The sequence below is a fragment of the Pecten maximus genome, chromosome 7, assembly GCF_902652985.1.
Source record: "Pecten maximus chromosome 7, xPecMax1.1, whole genome shotgun sequence".
In the NCBI taxonomy this organism is placed as follows: Eukaryota; Metazoa; Mollusca; class Bivalvia; order Pectinida; family Pectinidae; genus Pecten; species Pecten maximus.
Window position 1 is genome coordinate 45,052,812 of NC_047021.1, and position 24,169 is coordinate 45,076,980.

At 38.2% G+C, this 24,169-nt stretch overlaps 2 protein-coding genes across 2 annotated transcripts; one reads left to right on the forward strand and one right to left on the reverse strand.

Moving 5' to 3' along the window:
• The first annotated feature begins 372 nt into the window (after positions 1 to 372).
• On the forward strand, positions 373 to 14,718 carry LOC117330962. Its single transcript, XM_033889546.1, has 11 exons — positions 373 to 798; positions 2,602 to 2,845; positions 3,329 to 3,472; positions 4,793 to 4,908; positions 7,693 to 7,833; positions 8,004 to 8,136; positions 10,356 to 10,527; positions 11,271 to 11,359; positions 12,293 to 12,390; positions 13,639 to 13,734; positions 14,271 to 14,718. The coding sequence occupies exons 1-11, from the start codon at positions 547 to 549 to the stop codon at positions 14,370 to 14,372; spliced, it is 1,587 nt and encodes a 528-aa protein (XP_033745437.1). The 5' UTR covers positions 373 to 546; the 3' UTR covers positions 14,373 to 14,718.
• Positions 14,719 to 17,317: 2,599 nt separating this feature from the next.
• LOC117331248 (14-3-3-like protein 2) lies at positions 17,318 to 18,517 on the reverse strand. Its single transcript, XM_033889849.1, has one exon. The coding sequence runs from the start codon at positions 18,515 to 18,517 to the stop codon at positions 17,318 to 17,320; it is 1,200 nt and encodes a 399-aa protein (XP_033745740.1).
• Positions 18,518 to 24,169: the final 5,652 nt, after the last annotated feature.

The window sequence follows — 24,169 nt, forward strand, 5'->3', positions numbered from 1 at the left end:
AGTTGGTTCGGGTCGGGAACCCCGGTCTATACATGTAATAAACGTGTACATGGGCAGTTGGTTCGGTAACCGTACTCTGTACCAAGTCCCTGAGATTTTAGAATGGAGGTGGGCACGTGCAGGAACGGAAAGTGCTTTTGAGATGGTCCCTTGTTTTACTGGTCTCGTGTTCACGTCTGGGATCTTGAAACTATTGATTTTATTACAGATTGACATTATTCTGTGAAATAAAAACACCAATAGGCTAATCATAATTAAACCAGGTGATTGATTAAACTCTGAGAAAATATTAAAATTATTAGGTCTATAAAATAGTAAGTGCAACACAAGAAAATGACTTGAGCAAGTCTATACAGACACGCGTGTTTACTTGTACGTTGACCCCGATAAGAGTGACACAAGTGATTACAAAATGTAACTGTGCACATCGTTATGCAGATATACACACATCACACATGTATGTCTGTGACCCGTTGGGTACAGATCCCTTTGTGACAGATCGGAGTTACTGACATTGGTCTCTGTGAGTGACTTGACCATTTGACCATGTTGTTGTATGTGGTGGACACGGTGATCGGACTTTTGTACTTGTGTTTCGCCTTTCTGATCACGTTTATCAACTGCCATCTCTGGTCAACGGTGGAGCGCGTGCGACGTGTGGCCAGATGCAGGAAGTACAGGAAAACATGCAAAGATTGCATCATCATATTCTCTCGCTACCCCCGGGCAGGGACTACAAAAACGAGGCTCATCCCCACCCTCGGGCAAGAGGGGGCAGCGTACTGTCAACTTCTAATGGTGAAAACACTGTTACTTATTACTATTATACTATGTTTGTGAAAGGTTGTTTGTGTAATTAACATTTTATATACAGACTTTTTAATTGTGACCGTAATCAAATTAATGACAGACTCTGTATGCAAGGCTATGACATAATTATTTAGGTATGCAGTGTACATTGTATGTAATATCCATGATCGGGGCCCGGGCTGATAAGCCTTGTTGTGAATTGAAATACAGGCCTGTCTCACGCTAGTCTAATATACTGTCGTAATGGATAATTAACTGGATATTTCACAGATTCCAATATATATATAAATCATAAGATACAGGTAGATAGGTAGAGATACTGCTTTACTAATTTCTGTATACATGTGTGTACGAGTTACTTCCCTTCAACCGGGCGTCATGGCTAACCATGGGCCGCTTTTGATATGAGATTTGCTTTTTGTAAATTTTAACAAAACATGCGAAAAATTATTTTTTCATGGCGGCACTATTAGTTCATTTTATCTCACATATTCCACAAAATAGCCATGCCGTTTCGCTCGCAAATGTCACTTGCACACAATAGGAGCATATTGGTTTGACCAGATTTGACTTTAAATGCATGTACATTCTAATTTGACCTTGAAATGCAAATGGCGGTTGCGAATAAGGCCTAAAAATAGCTTTGTGTCTGGTAACCCGATCCTCCCTATTTTTAACCCTGACCCAGTAATTTTTATTGACTAAAATTAAAAAACGGTTCGGAAATCAGGATCTTTTTTTGCGAGATTTAAACAATAGTAAAAGTATCACCTAGACACTTTACTTGACTGCAGATTTTGATTCTGATATTTACCTTCTTAAAATGATATTTAAAAACAAAAGATGCACACAGGTCTTAATATAGATATGAAATGTTCATTAGCATGTTACATTATGCAAGTGTTACATTAATCAAACTAAAAATATTGTCTCTCTGTTCCTGGTTCACAACTAAACAGTATTTTCTTTCCTTGGCCATGTTTATCTTGCCACACCTTACAAGTGAGTGAGAGACCTACTGAGAATATTTCCCTCCAAACACTCCCCAGATTATATCTGTTTGACCAGTGAGATGGAGGTCAGTGTTTCCTGTTGCATCATAACATGTGTTTGGTATAAGGTATCAAATTCAGTTTACTTCATTTACAATACAAAGGAATCCTTGAGCAATTATAAAATGAAAATAGGCATGAAATAAAGTTACGCTATTCTAAATCCAAAATTCATTAACTACATGTATCAAGTTATCTGACATCTACTGTGGTCACAAAGCTAGGTGTCCTGACAGCTATGAAATTTATCACACTGACTGCACTGGGATAGCCTGAGTAGTGCCTAATTGTAAAACTAACCTCAACTTCAATGAAATCGACTTGACCTAAGGGGTCAACTTTTACTCTTAACATATATATGTACACAAATATTTCTGATTATATTCAGTTGATTGAAAGAAAACCTATAAACCCCCAACACACAATTATAGAAATTCTGTTTGGAACAAATGTATAAAAAAATTTATTTCGGTGATATAAGCTATACATGGAACAAAGGAATACACACGTGAGAACACTCATATTGTGATTCAGTGAGCATCTGAATGTGACTAAGTGAGTTAACAATTTGTGATTATGGTATAGGCATATCCTACTTATTCAGATATCTAGTATTTTTTCAGATAATTATTATCTAGAATGCAATACAGTACAAATTGATATATATTTCCTGACAAATATTCAGATATTATTTAGATGTTTGAATTGAATACTGAAAAATGTATTGTACCCCCCACAGACTGACCACATACTGGACACATTGACCGAGTATGTGTCAAACATCCCGAAGCCCGGGGGTTGTGAAGTGGAGGTGCAATACAAGAGTGGATCGCCGGGGGAGATGGAACACTGGCTCGGAAGGCGGCGGCGCCGTACCCCCGGGCTGGTGTGGACGGAACAGGCTGACGGTGACCTGGGCAACAAGATGAGGACAGCCGTACTTCGAAAGTTTAAACAGGGCCTAGAGAACGTTGTCATCGTCGGTAAGGTTACGATAGATATTGGAACAATAGCGCCACGTTGTTACCTTATACTAACTTTGCTCGTATGAACTAGGCATGCGCAGTTCATTCTTACATTGAGGGTGTTTTGCTTTTGTGATAGCGTCTTCACAATATAATTTTGATAAAGAGTTATGAATCGAGATGAGGGGGTCCATAAACTCGGGCAATTATGGCGGATTTCTAAGTATCTGAACGTCCATCTTTTATCTTGTAGTTTGTGTATATCAAAAGAGAATATTACTGACTTATAGGTTTGGCATACCGAAAGATTAAAACCCAGACTTCGATTGCTTGGTATAAAAAAAACTTTTAAAACTTTTTAAAAAGCTTTTATTGAATTGATAACATACATTAATCCGAAATATTTTACAGTTTTGATCATGTAAACAAACTTAACTTTCTATTGATAAACTCACTTCCAATTTATTTAAATAAATGATCATACAACTTTTTAATTTTCAGGAGGCGATATCCCGAGGATAACTAAAAACGAACTACACGAGGCTTTCACCAAACTACGTGCGGACCAAAACATGGTGTTAGGGAAAGCAGAGGATGGCGGTTACTACCTGGTGGGGTTCAACAGAACGGCGACTAAATATATGTGTATGTATTCGGGGAAAGGAAAGGGACCCAGCAGTTAAGGTGTCCCGACACTTTATCACTAGCCCTCCACCTCCGGGTTGCAAGTTCGAAACCTACTTGGGGCAGTTGCCATGTACTGACTGTAGGCCGGTGGTTTTTCTCCGGGTTATGCCGTCTTTCCTCCACCTCCAAAACCTGGCACGTCCTTAAATGACCCTGGCTGTTAATAGGACGTTAAGTAAAATATACTAAACTAAATCGGGGAAAGGATCTGTTTTAAAAACGACAGAAATATCCATGTTCATCTGGTAGCTATGTAGACAAAGACATGGATTGATAGACCTGTAAGAGAACGTTTCCGCTGAAAACTTTATCGCCGAGGTGAATAACTAAGCCCAATACTTATCAGTGCATATTTACAAGGTAACTTTTTGGATGCGATAAGCTTGGAGTTGTTAAGTGACAATATCTGTATCGTCCTAATAAATACCTCCAGTCTCTGATGTGTACAGGTTGAGTTTGAGTTTAAACGTATTTTATTGTAACAAATTTACAACAGGATTGGGCAACTATTACAACTTATAAACGCCCTCTCCTAACACAATGACATATACATAATTACAAAATGCTATAAAATACATATTTAGTATTGAATAAGAGATATATATTTTTTATAGAGAGAGAGAGAGAGAGAGAGAGAGAGAGAGAGAGAGAGAGAGAGAGAGAGAGAGAGAGAGAGAGAGAGAGAGAGGGGGGGAGAGATAATTAATGGATGTGCAATAAAAAAAGTACAAAATAACACAAGCAACAATGGTATACATTCAATAACGTATAACGCATATAACAAACAAGTAATAACGATAAACATTCTCATTTAAGACACAATGGTACACGTTTTACTTTAAAATATAAATCGATTGACGTCTCAAAACCTGTTACTGTCCTTTATGAAATGTTGAACACATAAGAATACTTCAGAATTAATATTAAACGACATTTCTTGATTACCATATAACAGAAAGTCTAAATCTAAGGGGTACATGTGAATTAAATCATTTAACTTCTGAAAGAGAATGTTTCTTTGAATAATGTAACGGCCACACTCAAAGAAGGTTGAGTATTATGTATGTAGGTAAATAGGTATGCAGTTTTGTTATCATTTTTCTCTTAAAAATATTTGCAGTTTTGTTCCGGATTTGCAAAAAAAAAAAAAAAAAAATATCAATACAAAATTAAATTAGAATAAATAAAATAAATAAATAAATAAATAAAATAGAATAACTGCAATTATTCCTGTAGAGGTTAAGGAGGAGCACGTTATTTACTCTTCTGTCTCCTTAGCGAACATCTTCAAGGATATTGAGTGGGGTAGCAGTCGGGTGTTTCAACAACAGAGTGATCAAGCCAAGCTGTGTAGCGCAAACCTCGGGGTCCTGTCTACGGTCCTCAGTGATGTGGTACGTAACAACAACAACAACAACAACACAAGACAACATAATACAACATAATACAACATCAGACAACAACAACACAAGACAACATAATACAACATAATACAACATCAGACAACAACAACACAAGACAACATAATACAACATAAGACAACATAATACAACATAAGACAACATAATACAACATCAGACAACAACAACACAAGACAACATAATACAACATAAGACAACATAATACAACATAAGACAACATAATACAACATAAGACAACATCAGACAACAACAACAACAACAACAACACAAGACAACATAATACAACATAAGACAACATCAGACAACAACAACATAAGACAACATAATACAACACAAGACAACATAATACAACATAAGACAACATCAGACAACAACAACAACAACAACAACAACAACACAAGACAACATAATACAACATAAGACAACATCAGACAACAACAACAACATAAGACAACAACAACTTAAGACAACAACAACAACATATTTAAGGCCCTTGTAATTCTAAGTTTAGAATGGAAGTTATTGTTCTTTGCCCGCTTTGCAATATGCTTTGTCACTGAAATGTTGGTGGTCGGGGGGAAGTTTAGTAAAACACTCGCCTTTCACCTAAAAGGCGGTCGTGGTTCGACTCCCGGATGGGTCGTGATAAGGTACTGGGCCGCCTGCCCGACCACGTGGGTTTTCTCTCGTTACTGAATGAATTTTGTCTATCTGGACACATCGCCATTTGTAACACCATCAACCAGCCATGCTATTTTATATGGGCGGCCGTTTTAGGATAAAATACAGACACTACTTAAGTGCAAAAACTTTTGCACTTAAGTGCAAAAAAATTAACATAATGGCAAAAAATTACATAATGGCAAAAACTTTTTCACTTAAGTGCAAAAACCACATAATGCAAAAAAACCTCTTTTGCCATTATGTAGTAATCTTTTTACATTATGTACCTGTGCACATAAGTACAAAAAAATGCTTCGTATCCCTCTCTTCAAAATGGATCGTTCCAGTAATACTAGAACTCTTTAGCACTAAACAACACAAATGTTATCCCTTGTCTGCGCATGTCGGGTGACCCTTAAATACATGTACGCCATAGGAAAATATACGCCATAGGGATTTTACTTGCATTTTGGGAATTACTCAACAAATAGAGATTTTGATATTTTCTTTTCTAAAACACATTTGTTATCATTATTTTCCTTAAGGAAACCATGACAATATCTCTCAAGAGGAGTAGCATAGCAAAAAACTTTTTTTTTACACTTAAGTGCAAAAAACTTTTTTTTACACTTAAGTGCAAAAAACTTTTTTTTACACTTAAGTGCAAAAAACTTTTTTTTACACTTAAGTGCAAAAAACTTTTTTTTACAGTTAAGTGCAAAAACCTTTTTTTTTTACACTTAAGTGCAAAAACCTTTTTTTTTACACTTAAGTGCAAAAAACTTTTTTTTTACACTTAAAAAACTTTTTTTTTACACTTAAGTGCAAAAAACTTTTTTTTTTACACTTAAGTGCAAAAAACTATAAATTTGTCCCTAGATTATCATCCATTTACATTATCAGGCCTGGGAGGGGGGAGGAGGCTTTTACTTTATATTTTTTACTAAGAATTTCCTGTAATTGTAAATATGTCTAAATTAATACATAAAAGCATGTGAAGTGTCCTTATTCCTTCACTGTTTACATTATTTTGGTCATACATGTAAATGTTACAGTTAATCCCATTTATCATGCTACACTCCGGAAATGTCGATATTCGCAATGACATGTGATACTCTTTGCAAAATAGGAATATTTCTTTAATCAATACTTGGGGTGTGACATAATAATTCAACCAGCACAGTTTCAAGCTCTGGTTTTCAGCTTTGCATTCAAGTCAAATGCAGTTGCATTTATTTCCACAAAAAGTAAGTAAATTCATAGATATTTGCGTGGTAAAGACAGTACTATGTAATATTACCATAATTATAACTTGTTACCAAACATATACTGGACGACGTGGTCAAAGAAGGTCTACTGTAAAAAACCTTCTATTATGGTTTATATTTCACATTGATCGATTGTACCATTTCAAAGCAACAAAGCTTTTTTTATATAATTGTTTCACTTCTATATGTACGGGTTACTTCCCTCATCACTACAGCTAATTTCGATAAAATTGTTTACATTCTATCTTTATATTAATTGCCGAGCATTTGTTTCAACTGAGGACACCTGCATGAAATTCGTGTCTCGGGCGACATTTGTCGGTTATAATTTATTTATCTATTTATTTATGGGTTTTACGTCCGCTATTACGGCCTTTCAGCCGACGAGTCGCTCGGTTACAAGATTAACACGAGGTTATATAGAAGCCGCCATATTGTTTACGTATCGCTAGGGCACACTGCGACAGTATGCATGATTTGATTGGTCTATACGAAATTGATAGAACTTCGCCCATTGGTCGACCAATCATTGTACTTCATTTTGGACCAGTCGAAAAAATTACTTCGGTAGGTGAATTTCTTGTTGGAAACCGTTTCATTTTTTTGCACTTAAGTGCAAATAATTTTTTTGACACTTAAGTGCAAATCTTTTGCACTTAAGTGTAAAAAGAACATAATGGCCATTTGGCTTTTTTTGCACTTAAGTAGTGTCTGTATTTTATCCTAAAACGGCCGCCCATAATTTTACCCCATATATGTATTGGTGTGTGGTGTCCACGACAGTAATCAACAATATGGTATTTAAATTCGACTTATTACATCACAGGACACGGAACCGGAACTTGTTGAGTTTGAGAAAGAAGTTGGTATCAGAAGGTCAGAGGTTATGGATGGCACGTGGAGCATTGTCATACCTGTCCTAAACGAGTCTGGTGGAATATGCAAAACTCTTACGTCCATTGTACAGGTATATATTTCTTTATGTTAATTCGCACCGATCCCTTTTTATCACATATCGGCATGAAGCTTTCATAGAAGTTGTATTGTTAACAACTCCAATTTAGAACATTTGGCTAATTGTTTTCATTATAGACTATTTTTGTAAATCATACTTTTAAATTGATGTAAAACGTTCAGAATTGCAGTGACGTCAGCAGCATTAAAGAGGTGATAGTCTGTGACGGAGGTAGTACCGATAACACCCGTGACGTCATCAGTGAGTTTGGACGGACGTCACCTATCATCATCAGACTCATCCACAGCCCGCCAGGTATTGTAGTGACACGTGATCGGGAGGTCAAATGTCACATGTGTCACACTCTTGATTATGCAGGATCATATTCAAATGAATGACCTTGCCACACTTTAATGTCTCAAGGTTCAAATATGTTAAGTTTAATCCCCCTTTCACCGAAACGGGGGATATTCATTTAGGTTTGCCTGTCCGTTTGTCCATACTCACACCGATATAATTGCGGTGTGAATTCACGATTAAATCCGTGCAAATATCTTCGTCGCCTATGGGAGGCAAAATTTGATATTAATTTGTGTTTTCCCACAATTCATCATAAACCCATCTGCGCATGTGCTTTAGCGACGGAATGAGCGAAAATAAAAGCGAAATCCGTATCAAAAGCAAAACTTTCGTTTCACTTACAGGTTTATGCAACTCGTAAGTCAGACCCGTCCGTACGTCCGTCTGCTGCCCAAATATGTTCCGAAAGTTTCAAACTTCGGAACAGGATTTAATGTGCATGTATTAATGACTCGGTAAAGTTATGGAAATGGCAGACGAGAACAGTCTTGCAAAATCAGTTTACTTTATCCTTTAATACATCTTTAATAAAACAACTAACGTCTGTATAGGGCTTTACTTTCTTCAAGTTTAAAGCAATAAATCATGGCTCAACAGAATTTATCATTTTGTTGGGCAATAATGACATGTTTACTCCTAACTTCAAAAATGTTTACCTACATTTTATCAGGAAAGTGGCGATTACAAATTCCATGAAATTGCTTGTTATACGACTTCGTCGTAATATCAAAAAGGGACAGGACATTTTGCTTAAAGAGCATGCTTATATGAAGACTTATCAGATTTGTGTATATGAATGACCTTGATATACTTTAAGGTCATGTGTAAAACATTGCCGAAATCTTTAAGTGTATTAGTTCCTGGATACCGAAATATCAAAAGAACATGGATGAATAAGACATTAGGGTTCTACGTCACTCGGTCCCTTCCTTATGTTTACACAGGGAATCCCTCACTGACTTCCGGTATCATACAGAGGGATAAGTTTATATTTAGAACAAGTTGGGGTTTTCCCAATCCTCCGCACATTCCATGTGAAACCAGTCAACCATGTCCACTGATTTTGATCAGTCATGCGTATCCTCACGTTGGTGAGGGATCAACTGTATGAAACCGTTGGGAGGGACGAGGTGGAGCAGAATCCCTATTTCCTATTCATCATATGAACTTCATATTCAAACATAGTCGTCACAACATTTTTTTTTTCAATTCAATTCATTTATTACTTTAAACCTTAAGGTTTATCAGTAGTGCATATATATACAGTGCAGACATTACAAATAACATACAATACAAATACAAAGTATATTGTAACTCACAAGCACACACAAACCACACATACACGATCGCTTCGCTAGTGTAGAGATCGTTCTATTACATTAAACAATTAAACAGCATTTAACCGTCTTTTTGAACCGATAAAAATATATTTGCCTAAATTACATAAATCTTTATTATTTTCCATTGTTAAAAGTTATATAAATTTGGCCAAACTAGATTTTTTATGGTAAGATAGTTTGATAAAATGCTTTCTAATATCTATAAAATGATTACATTTGATGATAAAATGATACTCGTCCTCAATATCACCGCTGTCACAATATGTACCAATTCTATTATTTCTTTCAATATTTCTATATCTTCCCAGCATAAGTTGTAGACCAGGTACGCAATACAAAGCTCATTGTCTTCTTTTTCTCACCTACATTGTACATGTAGATGGGATTACAATCCAATTGAAATCTAGATCCTCTTTCTCTCTCCGTTACATGAACATCTAACAACATCCCATAAGGGGTCACGTCAGGGTGACATTTTGGATTAGCCAATCAAATGACTACTTCCAGAATCTTGGAAGTGAATTTTATATTTGCGAATTAGCATTACTAAAATGCATAGCTTGCATAATCTGTCAATTTGTTTCAAGTCATTTCGTCACACAGCATTTAGCATAATCTAATATGTGCCTAAATGATTTGCTTTAGATACATGCTGTGACGAAATGGTTTGCCTCGATGACATCGACAAATTGACACTTCACCCTGAAAGATAAATACACATTTTACAAAGGTCATCAGAACGTGACCCCTTAAGGGGTGTTAGATGTTCGTGTAATGGAGTGAGAATGAGGATCTAGATTTCACTTAGATTGATGGGATTGAATATCGCTGTAGGTCGTGGATTCCAACTTCGATCGGGTGCCTACGAGGCCCGCAGTGAGTACGTGATGTTTATACACGGAGATAGTATCCTGCCACAAAACTATAACGAGGCTGCCTTCCGGTGTCTCCGGCAGCCCGGAGTGGTGGCGGGAGCCTTCCGGTTCGGCCTCGACCTTGTCCACAGGTATGTTACGTCAGGCTACTACATACCCATTTTAAATAACTTCCAGACCATTTATTTATTTATTCATTTATGTATTGTTATTGTCATTGTTTTAGAGTAAATCAGTGCTTTTTCGCCCCGAGAAATAGAAAGTGCGCCATGTATACCACAAAACTGCAAAATGAGCATTTTGCTAATTATTCGCCCAGAGTGACTTTTTTTTTGGTCGAAACGGGGGAAAATGTAAAAAGCCAGCACATACAAACTCCGTGTATGGTATGCATTTATAGACAATAACTTCATGATTTAATGCATGTACAAATGAATCACTCAGAGGCCTCTGCATTTTTAATTTTTATACTGGCGTTTCTTTGTATATGTACTGTTGTTCTTCACAATTTGCTAATTATTGACAAAGAAGGACATTGTTTCGCCCGAAAAAAAAACGTCATTTCAGAAAATAAATAATTGCCGTTAAACTTTAATAAAATGGTGATTTTTGGTAGAAACTCGTCTTTTAAGAAAGTTCCACCATATTATATATATATAGCGAGTGTCCATATTTCGTGGACGTCCTTCGCCGATTCCATGTTTACGCACGAACGATCTTCTGATAACCATGAAGAAAAGTGATTCTGTAACTTGAAAACCAGAAAAACGTACGACGAAATATAGAATTCGCTCTAGAGGAATTCCGGAGCTTCAATAGTCCTTTTCACCACATCGACATTTTATTCTTAATTTCTAAATGATGGTCGTTTCAGTAAAGTCTTTACCTCGCAAGACAGAGCATTGAGGACAAAACTGTATTGGCTCGAGAAGTTCGTGGCCTGGCGCTGTGGAAATCCAGCTGGTCTGTATATAATACACATTGTGTTTTATTCACATTTAAACAAGTTAACCACTGAATACACTGCTGTAGCTGTATTTGTCCAAAGATGTACAGAAAAAACGTATTCGCATCATTAAATAAAGATTGCAATGTATACGGAAGTTGTGAGACTTTCTTTAGAAAGACTTTGATAAGCAAGCATGAATTCCTTGAAATTTAATTTTGATATTGTAAATGTACAAACATATAATGTATTGTTAGAAAGATATGCAGAAAAAAAAATACACATCTTTAAACAAAAATTAGAATGTATATGGAGGACAAGTTATGAGACTTTTTTAAACAAAACTTCGATAAGGAATCAGAAATTTTTAAGATTTAATTTAGATATTTTAAGTGTACATCTATAATGTTTAGTCTTTCATTTTTATTGTTGTTGCTAAATATAGTTTTTTTCGGTAGCTAAAAATGACGTATAGGTAATGAATGTTATCCCCTACCTCATGGGATGGGATTCCACAGTATGGAATATTCTATTTTGAAGTTCCGCATTATTCCATCTGCCAGTTTCCATTATGAAATGATTATGTTTGCTCTTTACTTACAATGTGCAATGCTTTTATTATCATTCAAAATTGATTTTTATGTTTTTGTTGTAAATAACGTGATTTTTTTAGTATAAATTCTTTAACACAGATTTCAAAGAATTGAAAACATCCAAATTCTACTCTAAATACATCTATAATATCGCAGGAAATTCAAATTATTACCCAAACATCTTTTGAATAGGTAGGCATCTATTATAAGTAATATATCATCATTCGGATAACTTATCTATAGTTCAAATACTTAAACTATATCAGTTTAATGCGCGTAATTACAAACGGTAGTGATTTATAAATTGCATGTATATTGAAACCGTTGCCGGTTAGATCAATGCATTTTACATTGCAGAGCTTCCTTTCGGAGACCAGGGTCTATTCATGCGCAGAGAAACGTATATTAAATCTGGAGGATATCCGAAGCTCTATTTGATGGAGGATTTTATTTTGGTAATATACAGAATATTGTTTCATGGTGAATACATGATATAACTCTCCCGATGTTGATGTGTGTGAACTGATTAGTTATCACACGTAAACTTTATCTGTGTTGTGATCAGTGTTGAGTGACAGCCGTTATACACGACAGCTGTTTCATGTGTGACAACTGTAATGTATGACAACTGTAAGTGTGACAACTGCAATGTGTGACAACTGTAATGTGTGACAACTGCAATGTGTGACAACTGTAATGTGTGACAACTGTAATGTGTGACAACTGCAATGTGTGACAACTGTAATGTGTGACAACTGTAATGTGTGACAACTGTAATGTGTGACAACTGTAAGTGTGACAACTGTAATGTGACTTTTGTAATGTGACACCTGTAATGTATGACAACTGTGATGTGTGACAACTGTAATGTGTGACAACTATAATGTATGACAACTGTAATGTATGACAACTGTAATGTATGACAACTGTAATGTGTGACAACTATAATGTATGACAACTGTAATATATGACAACTGTAATGTACGACAAATGTAATGTATGACAACTGTGATGTGTGACAACTGAAATATGTGACAATTGTAATATGTGACAATAGTAATGTATGACAACTGTAATGTGTGACAACTGTAATGTATGGCAACTGTAATGTATGACAACTGTGATGTGTGACAACTGTAATGTATGACAACTGTAATGTATGACAACTGTAATGTGTGACAACTATAATGTGTGACAACTGTAATGTGTGACAACTGTAATGTATGACAACTGTAATGTGTGACAACTGTAATGTATGACAACTGTAATGTATGACAACTGTGATGTGTGACAACTGTAATGTATGACAACTGTAATGTATGACAACTGTAATGTATGACAACTGTGATGTGTGACAACTGTAATGTGTGACAACTGTAATGTGACAACTGTAATGTATGACAACTGTAATGTATGACAACTGAAATATGTGACAATTGTAATATGTGACAACTGTAATGTATGGCAACTGTAATGTGTGACAGCTGTAATGTATGGCAACTGTAATGTATGACAGCTGTTATTTTTTAGAACTAATTGGTAATGAAATTTAATGTATTACAATGTTTGACCATTTGTAAAACTAACAACTGTAGTTCGAGGGGGTTGATAATGTTGTTGTTCAACCTCTGGTTCTTCAGGCAAATAAACTCGGAAACTCCAGACTTAATGTACCGAAATCCATTTCTGTGTGTCTGTTGTAGGTTAACAAGTTAAAGGATTATGGCCATGTTGGATCGGCAGATTGTGGACCGCTACTGACATCCTCGAGACGCTGGCAGAAGTGGGGGTTTATCAGAGTAAGGAACACGGAGACAATCTCTGTTATATAGTAGGGATAAGAATTGTGTTTTGATATAAAGGCCGAGGGAAGTCTAGGTGTATGTCCCACACACTGGACCTTGTGTTATATATTCTTCGTAGCCAACAATTAATAATATTCAAATGTTTTGGAGAATGGACACTTTGGGTACAAACGTCAAAACAAAAAACAAAGAAAAACAAACAAACAAACAAACAAAACCGCACAAAAAAAGAAAACCAAACAAATTAGAAATTTAAAAAACAACAACAACAAAAAAAACCCAAAAAACCCAAAAACCCACAAAAACAAACAAAACAAACAAACAAAAAATGCTGATTTTAGTTTTGTAAGAAAATGGGACAAGATTGAAATTTGACCATGTGAAACGGGTCGCGATTTGTATGAAAATATCCAATCTAAGTTATGACAATTAATAAATCTGAGTCTACTTTATAAATGAATAGATACGTTCTAAGCGATCGAAGAAATAATCTTTAGTTTTTATTCTAATTTTAAAACTTTATTTTGTAGATAACTGCAACCAACCATTTCCTTATCACGTGCTACAAATACGGAGTTGATGCCAATACGTTAGCCAAATGGTATTACGGTGACAAACTGAAAACGCAATGATATTCGAAGGAAAAGACTCAAATCCGAGAAAAAAAATTTCGGAAGGAAAGACTCCAAACTTAATGATAGTCGAAAGACTCGGAATACAAATATGTCTAAAATTTCAGTGATGTTTGGATCGGTTGATGCTCAATTCCAAAATAAAACAATGATAGCGAGTCAGAGCCGGACCAAGGTGCTGCGTCAGGGTCTTTGAAGCGTTTGTATTGAATCAGAACTCTGTCGTCTGGAGAAAGTTCATATTGTTTTAAATATGAATCTTTCGTCGACTGTGTACTTATGTTTTGGATAACGTAGGTTTTATGCATTTACATAATCTGGATTTGCTAATAAAAATGAAGTATTATGAAGGACAATTATTGTTTATTTTACGAATTAGGCAAGGGTTATAATCAATATTGAAGAAAGTATTTCTCTGTAATATTCAACAACATCAAATCAACCTACCTTATCGTAACTTTTCAAGTAACAAATCACGACAAGAGAACGTGATTTGAGGTCGACTACTCACGAAGGACAATCTAGACTTATCCTCTGGTATATATGCAAATCATCCGTATCTTTAATTTCAGTTATGATTTGAAAGACAAAATAACGCCTCTTCGAAAGATCGACAAACAACAGTCGACAGCTCAATATCACTCGGAACACCTCGGATGTAACTACGCAACATCACACAGCCGAGGAGTTCCGATTGGCTCAATATTGCATCACTCGGAGCTCCTCGGATGTAACTACGCAAAGTGTAGCACAGCCGAGGAGTTCCGATTGCAATATACATTGCGCCGACATACGGCATGAAAAGAAATAAAATAGTCACTTACAGATCGTTATAAAACCATTAAAATTCCTCATTCATTAAAAGCTTGAATAATAATATTTTAATGTGCATTCTTTGCATTATCTGAATTTTCCCCCCATTTCCGATTAAAGTTTATGTCATCTGACGTCGGCCAAGATTTTTGATGACAAAAATAGTAAAAAAAAAAAGTGAAGACACTTGTCTGTCTACATATGTTTGATATTGGGATTTCCCAATTTTCAGACGACCTGCTTATTTCCTTGTGTGTTAGGTTACAAAGATTTATAGACAAAGTGCTGGACTGAAAGGCTCCACGTACGGGCAGTTCGTAAAACCTCCGGACGAAATTTGTTCAACTCCTAACAAAAGTGTAGAGGGCTTGGTGAGTTAGATTTGACACTTAATGGAATTACAGATATAAGATTCTGTACCTCACTTTCTTAATAGTAAACCTCTCTTTATCATTGTTATTATTTTTTTTTTTTTTTCATATTTTTTTTTATTTTTTTATGTTTTTGTATTTTGTTGGACTTTTTTTCGTTGTACTTAGTATTTTTGTTTTGTTTTTGTTTTTGTTTTATTTTTGTTTTATTTTGTTTTTGTTTTTTGTTTGTGTTTTTTGTTAGTTTTTTTTTTTGGAGGGGTTTTGGGTTTTGTTGTTGTTGTTGTTGTTGTTGTTGTTATTTTTATTTTTATTTTTTTTACAGTTCTGTAGGCCACTTCACAGTACGTGCCGTTTGTGTTTCTGTGAATCTATACATATTAATGCTTTTAGCGTAATTGCTAACTAATACCACCAAACAATCGATTGTAATTCTGTGACCCCTTTATTGCATTTACATATACATGTATATTTCACATGGTGTTCTGAAGCCGTGTTTATTTCCTAATTACTACATTGACTTAATGACTGATTTGTATATGCTGTAACATACACGCTGTTTCTCACCAGCGTGACACCCACGGTACAACAATATATCTAATTAACACCGACTAATTAACACAGAAAACATGGCGGCGAAATTTCTTCTGAGTGCAATGAAGGATTTATTCATTCATGTTCAAGTTAAAAAGTAAAAAAAAAAAGAAAAAGAAAAACTCAAATTTCTGGTGGTTGGAAATAGCTTTAAGTATATTACTTTAAGCATTCTATAAAAGTATGCAACTTAATTTTCTTTTCTTTTTTCTTTAATAACTGTTGTAGCATCTTCAAACATATTTCATGGGGAAGGGGGTCAAATCATATAGAGGATATCTAACAGTGTCTTCAGTAATACCAAATATATTTCACGAGTGGGGCTAATATTTTGATATTTGATATCACGAGTGCGCAGCACGAGTGAAAAATATCAAAATATTAGCCACACGAGTGAAATATATTTGGTATAACTGAAGACACTGTTAGATATTCTGTTTATTACATTTTTTATCAACGAAAAACCTACCCCGTATCCTAACTAGGCCTACAGCGATAATTTGTAAACAAAAAAAGTAGTTTCCCCTGTCCAGGTGCTGACATATATGTCGGGCTTTCTGATTGGTCAATTATTTTGGTATTTTCTAATCATTAATTTGATTGGTCAAATCAGCAAAAGTGATATTTTTCACTAAAATATCACTTTTATAGAATGAATAATTTTTGATATTTCACAGATAAAAATGTAATAAAAAACATTTCCAATCATGTATATTTACGAAATTTCCATTTCGTTTTTTGGATGCCGTATATACTAGTAATGAGTTCAAAAAGGGTACCATTTATCACTTTCCTAAGATTGTTCTTTTCTTTATTAAGCATCAACGGTATTAGATTGTTACTTACAAAAAACAGGAAGTGAATCGTTGACGGACTGCCTGTCCATTCTCCCCGAATTTTCTTTGTCTTATAAGCGTCTCAATAAGGTCGGTTAACACATATTTACACAAAACTTGTCCAAACAAGAATTAAACGTCTAATAAAAAATATATCGCAAACAAAATATACTGTGAACAATATCACAACACGTCTCTGCAATACCGCGATCCACAAACACAATCCATTACGTCACAAATTATCGCGAGACGTTGTTAAATTATCCAGCATAGGAAAAATACTGTGAACATTATACCACAAACCGTAAACACATTTTCAATGATGATAGACTCAGTCTTTGGGATGTTTCCATAGGTGGATATTATGCTCCAGGGATGCTATGATTGATTCACTCGCCATTTTATCATCCTTATCCAGTTTGTCCACTTCCGGTTCGGCGTCATCGGCCGCTTTCATGGCTAAAGAACGAGCCTTATCTTTATTTTCAAGGACTTCGTACTGGAGAACGGAATAGTTAAGAGCCAGCCCTAACCGAAGAGGGATTGCAGGGCCAATTTCCCTAACCGCCTTGTCATAGGCGCGTTCGTATGATTTGTCTGCCTCGTTTTCATATCGCTTCCGGTCTTGTTTGTCCTCTGTGATCTCCCACATGTATCTGTTGGAGTCCGCTTTGACCTTCAGGTAAAATATTCGTGCCACGATGTCACTCTTCTCGTTATGACCTGACGAGTCGTCTAAATATGGAATAAGGTAATCATCTATTAATGTCAATACTGACTTGCAGTTTGTCACAATTTTTTTCGAAAGTTTATTTCTATACTCCGCAGCGGATGCCTCCTTTTCTTTTTTGTCGGAGTTTCGTTCTAGTTCTAAGCTTTTCCTCCACGAGTTGCGTTTCGAGCTCGTCTGGTTTCTGAACGATGACCAAAACATGTCCCGCTGTTTATCGCTGAGACACTTCCGCGCATGTATAACTTCCGAAAGGAACATTAAACAGTCGCCATAGCGACACGTTTGCTCTGCTATTTCTGCAAGAACGGAATTGGTCTCGATCATTTCGTCCATATCACGGTCAGTTTTCTTATTATCATTATCACCATGTGATGACTTGCTTTTCCTATCTTCCCCATTATTCTCCCCCTCCATCTTAGACTTCCGGTCCTCCTTCCTTGACTGTTCATCGGCCCTACTTGACTTCCGGCCGCTCCTGCTGGGCTGGTCATCGTCCCTACTCGACTTCCGGCCGTTCCTGCTGGACTGTCCTTCGTTCCTACTCGGCTTCCGGTCGTCTCTGCTGGACTGCTCATCGTCCCTACTCGACTTCCGGTCTTCTCTGCTGGACTGCTCATCGTCCCTACTCGACTTCCGGTCGTTACTCCTACCACTATTCCTTCCGGACCGTCTGCTCGGCCCGTCATTACTCGGGTCAGACCGACGATTTGAATGGTCATCTTCCTTATCACGATCGTCACTATCGTTTCGTTTCTCGTCTTGTCGGGGACGCCTGTCACTTCTTCTATCGCTAGACATATTGGTTTAGGATTTGTCGACAAACATGCGCCACAATAATATAAAACGTATATATGCTTTTAAACACGGAATTCTGGGTACTTGTAGCTCTCTAGCTCTCTGTCTCCATAGACACCCGTATTATGCGACTGCGACCATAAGCAGACAACGGAGTTTTAATTATAAATGAGGAAAAGTTTATTATTAATTTTTTATAGAGTTTGTTTTGTCTCCTGTGAAATCTTGGCATGCTTGATTTGAATTTTAGGCCAAGGTCTAATTAGTAATCATTGAGAAACTATGATATCGGAACAAAACTATAAAACGCGATGGATTTGTTTACAGGGCTGAATATAGACCACATTACAGATCTGTGCTTAGCGTGTTAGTGGCGCCAGAATCAAGAACGAGTTAAATTGATTTCTGGACGGATCAAAGTTTTCCTGTAGATTCCTCCAGGGAACCTCCTTTACAAATTATACACTTCTCCGTCGGCCGTTTTAAACTTGCGTGATAAAAGCAATCCGTTTAATTAAACCAGTGTACCACATAATTGTGTTTCGAAGGCTACGGATTCAAGTATAGGAATAATTCCCTAATTGTACGCGTGTTCATGACACTATTTTAACTAACTTCAGCGAAGATAGGGAGGTGGCGCTGGGGTGAGTGAGGGGGATGTTTGAGTTTGAGTTTAGTGTTTGTGAGTGGGGGAGGGGGGTAACACACTTTCACATAGGCGGTTTTAGTTCTATACCCGATCGGACGTCACCTGTGCGACCACGTGGGCTTTCTCCGGGTACTCCAGTTTCCTCACGCAGTAACACCCGTCACGCGCTTCCAGCCGGGCCCAAAAGAGGGCTTATGGTATAGCTTGTTTCGCAATTGTTGTGTTGTAGGATAAATAAAGTGAAATATATATTCTGATCAACAACATCTATGTTGAGTTTGGTGAACAGGTCTTCCGACAGTCTGTTGGCATAACCATGGAAACAACTTGTGTTTTGTTGTTATTTTTTGTTTGTTTGTTTTTGTTTGTTTTTGTTTGTTTGTTTGTTTGTTTGTTTGTTTGTTTTTTATATGAAACGGATTATATTGAGTTTGTCAGAACAGGTAACAGAGACCTTGAAAAGTCCTCCAATTTCACCTAAAGGTATATTGAGGATGTGTCAACTTTAAATAGCAAAAACTTTATTGACCATATCGATTGGATATACCCTGTAGAACCTGGAATCAAGAAATACGGTCTCTTTAACATCATCCGCTTACCTCGATCTTACTGACACCGTAACAATCATGGTTAGCTATTTCCATGTTATAAATATTCCTTTTATAAAGCAACGCCCTTGTCACTAGACTTACCGGTGTGTTTATGTCCCAGATTTATAAAGTAACGCCCCTGTCACCCAGACCTACGGTGTGTTTATGTCCCATATTTATAAAGTAACGCCCCTGTCACCCAGACCTACGGTGTGTTTATGTCCCATATTTATAGAGTAACGCCCCTGTCACCCAGACCTGCGGTGTGTTTATGTCTCAGATTTATAGAGTAACACCCCTGTCACCAGACCTACCAGCGTGTTTATGTCCCAGATTTATAAAGTAACGCCCCTGTCACCCAGACCTACGGTGTGTTTATGTCCCAGATTTATAAAGTAACGCCCCTGTCACCCAGACCTACGGTATGTTTATGTCCCAGATTTATAAAGTAACGCCCCTGTCACCCAGACCTACGGTGTGTTTATGTCCCAGATTTATAGAGTAACGCCCCTGTCACCAGACCTACGGTGTGTTTATGTCCCAGATTTATAAAGTAACGCCCCTGTCACCCAGACCTACGGTGTGTTTATGTCCCATATTTATAAAGTAACGCCCCTGTCACCCAGACCTACGGTATGTTTATGTCCCAGATTTATAGAGTAACGCCCCTGTCACCCAGACCTACGGTGTGTTTATGTCCCATATTTATAAAGTAACGCCCCTGTCACCCAGACCTACGGTGTGTTTATGTCCCAGATTTATAAAGTAACGCCCCTGTCACCCAGACCTACGGTATGTTTATGTCCCAGATTTATAAAGTAACGCCCCTGTCACCCAGACCTACGGTGTGTTTATGTCCCAGATTTATAAAGTAACGCCCCTGTCACCAGACCTACGGTGTGTTTATGTCCCAGATTTATAGAGTAACGCCCCTGTCACCCAGACCTACGGTGTGTTTATGTCCCATATTTATAGAGTAACGCCCCTGTCACCCAGACCTACGGTGTGTTTATGTCCCAGATTTATAGAGTAACGCCCCTGTCACCCAGACCTACGGTGTGTTTATGTCCCAGATTTATAAAGTAACGCCCCTGTCACCCAGACCTACGGTATGTTTATGTCCCAGATTTATAGAGTAACGTCCCTGTCACCCAGACCTACGGTGTGTTTATGTCCCATATTTATAGAGTAACGCCCCTGTCACCAGACCTACGGTGTGTTTATGTCCCAGATTTATAAAGTAACGCCCCTGTCACCCAGACCTACGGTATGTTTATGTCCCAGATTTATAGAGTAACGTCCCTGTCACCCAGACCTACGGTGTGTTTATGTCCCAGATTTATAGAGTAACGCCCCTGTCACCCAGACCTGCGGTGTGTTTATGTCCCAGATTTATAGAGTAACGCCCCTGTCACCCAGACCTACGGTATGTTTATGTCCCAGATTTATAAGTAACGCCCCTGTCACCCAGACCTACGGTGTGTTTATGTCCCAGATTTATAAAGTAACGCCCCTGTCACCCAGACCTACGGTGTGTTTATGTCCCATATTTATAAAGTAACGCCCCTGTCACCCAGACCTACGGTGTGTTTATGTCCCATATTTATAGAGTAACGCCCCTGTCACCCAGACCTACGGTGTGTTTATGTCCCAGATTTATAGAGTAACGCCCCTGTCACCCAGACCTACGGTGTGTTTATGTCCCATATTTATAGAGTAACGCCCCTGTCACCCAGACCTACGGTGTGTTTATGTCCCATATTTATAGAGTAACGCCCCTGTCACCCAGACCTGCGGTGTGTTTATGTCCCATATTTATAGAGTAACGCCCCTGTCACCCAGACCTACGGTGTGTTTATGTCCCATATTTATAGAGTAACGCCCCTGTCACCCAGACATACGGTGTGTTTATGTCCCAGATTTATAGAGTAACGCCCCTGTCACCCAGACCTACGGTGTGTTTATGTCCCAGATTTATAGAGTAACGCCCCTGTCACCCAGACCTGCGGTGTGTTTATGTCCCAGATTTATAAAGTAACGCCCCTGTCACCCAGACCTACGGTGTGTTTATGTCCCATATTTATAAAGTAACGCCCCTGTCACCCAGACCTACGGTGTGTTTATGTCCCATATTTATAGAGTAACGCCCCTGTCACCCAGACCTGCGGTGTGTTTATGTCCCAGATTTATAGAGTAACACCCCTGTCACCCAGACCTACGGTGTGTTTATGTCCCAGATTTATAGAGTAACGCCCCTGTCACCCAGACCTACGGTGTGTTTATGTCCCATATTTATAAGTAACGCCCCTGTCACCCAGACCTGCGGTGTGTTTATGTCCCAGATTTATAGAGTAACGCCCCTGTCACCCAGACCTACGGTATGTTTATGTCCCATATTTATAGAGTAACGCCCCTGTCACCCAGACCTACGGTGTGTTTATGTCCCAGATGTATAGAGTAACGCCCCTGTCACCCAGACCTACGGTGTGTTTATGTCCCATATTTATAGAGTAACGCCCCTGTCACCCAGACCTACGGTATGTTTATGTCCCAGATTTATAAAGTAACGCCCCTGTCACCCAGACCTACGGTGTGTTTATGTCCCAGATTTATAAAGTAACGCCCCTGTCACCCAGACCTACGGTGTGTTTATGTCCCAGATTTATAGAGTAACGCCCCTGTCACCCAGACCTTGCGGTGTGTTTATGTCCCAGATTTATAAAGTAACGCCCCTGTCACCCAGACCTACCGGTGTGTTTATGTCCCAGATTTATAGAGTAACGCCCCTGTCACCCAGACCTACGGTGTGTTTATGTCCCATATTTATAAAGTAACGCCCATGTCACCAGACCTACCAGCGTGTTTATGTCCCAGATTTATAAAGTAACGCCCCTGTCACCCAGACCTACGGTATGTTCATGTCCCAGATTTATAGAGTAACGCCCCTGTCACCCAGACATACGGTGTGTTTATGTCCCAGATTTATAGAGTAACGCCCCTGTCACCCAGACATACGGTATGTTCATGTCCCAGATTTATAGAGTAACGCCCCTGTCACCCAGACATACGGTATGTTCATGTCCCAGATTTATAGAGTAACGCCCCTGTCACCCAGACATACGGTATGTTCATGTCCCAGATTTATAGAGTAACGCCCCTGTCACCCAGACATACGGTATGTTCATGTCCCAGATTTATAGAGTAACGCCCCTGTCACCCAGACATACGGTGTGTTTATGTCCCAGATTTATAGAGTAACGCCCCTGTCACCCAGATCAACGATATGTTAATGTCCCAGATGTATAGTTAGGTTTTTGGAGTGGAGCAAAGCCAGAGTATCTGGAGAAAAAACACCGGCCTACTTGGCAACTGCTCCACGTAGGTTTCGAAATTGCAACCCACTCGGCCACCGCCGCCCCTCCCACAGACACTACGACATGGGACATCTAGTTCCTACAGACACTACAGTATGGGACATCTAGTTCCTACAGACACTACGGTATGGGACATCTAGTTCCTACATACACTACGGTATGGGACATCTAGTTCTCACAGACACTACGGTATGGGACATCTAGTTCCTACAGACACTACGGTATGGGACATCTAGTTCCTACAGACACTACGGTATGGGACATCTAGTTCCTACAGACACTACGGTATGGGACATCTAGTTCCTACAGACACTACGGCATGGGACATCTAGTTCCTACAGACACTACGGTATGGGATATCTAGTTCCTACAGACACTACGGTATGGGACATCTAGTTCCTACAGACACTACGACATGGGACATCTAGTTCCTACAGACACTACGACATGGGACATCTAGTTCCTACAGACACTACGGCATGGTACATCTAGTTCCTACAGACACTACGGCATGGTACATCTAGTTCCCACAGACACTACGGTATGGGACATCTAGTTCCTACAGACACTACGGTATGGGATATATAGTTCCCACAGACACTACGACATGGGACATCTAGTTCCTACAGACACTACGGCATGGGACATCTAGTTCCATTCAGACACTACGACATGGGACATCTAGTTCCTACAGACACTACGACATGGGACATCTAGTTCCTACAGACACTACGACATGGGACATCTAGTTCCTACAGACACTACGGCATGGTACATCTAGTTCCTACAGACACTACGGCATGGTACATCTAGTTCCCACAGACACTACGGTATGGGACATCTAGTTCCTACAGACACTACGGTATGGGACATATAGTTCCTACAGACACTACGGTATGGGACGTCTAGTTCCTACAGACACTACGGTATGGGACATCTAGTTCCTACAGACACTACGGTATGGGACATCTAGTTCCTACAGACACTACGGTATGGGACATCTAGTTCCTACAGACACTACGGTATGGGACGTCTAGTTCCT

Excerpts from the sequence above, each read along its gene's own strand:
- LOC117330962 (XM_033889546.1), top strand. The coding sequence starts at position 547 with ATGTTGTTGTATGTGGTGGACACGGTGATCGGACTTTTGTACTTGTGT. Across the intron at positions 799-2,601 it reads CGTACTGTCAACTTCTAATG|ACTGACCACATACTGGACAC; the intron begins GTGAAAACACTG and ends TACCCCCCACAG. Across the intron at positions 2,846-3,328 it reads AGAGAACGTTGTCATCGTCG|GAGGCGATATCCCGAGGATA; the intron begins GTAAGGTTACGA and ends TTTAATTTTCAG.
- LOC117331248 (XM_033889849.1), bottom strand. The coding sequence starts at position 18,517 with ATGTCTAGCGATAGAAGAAGTGACAGGCGTCCCCGACAAGACGAGAAA.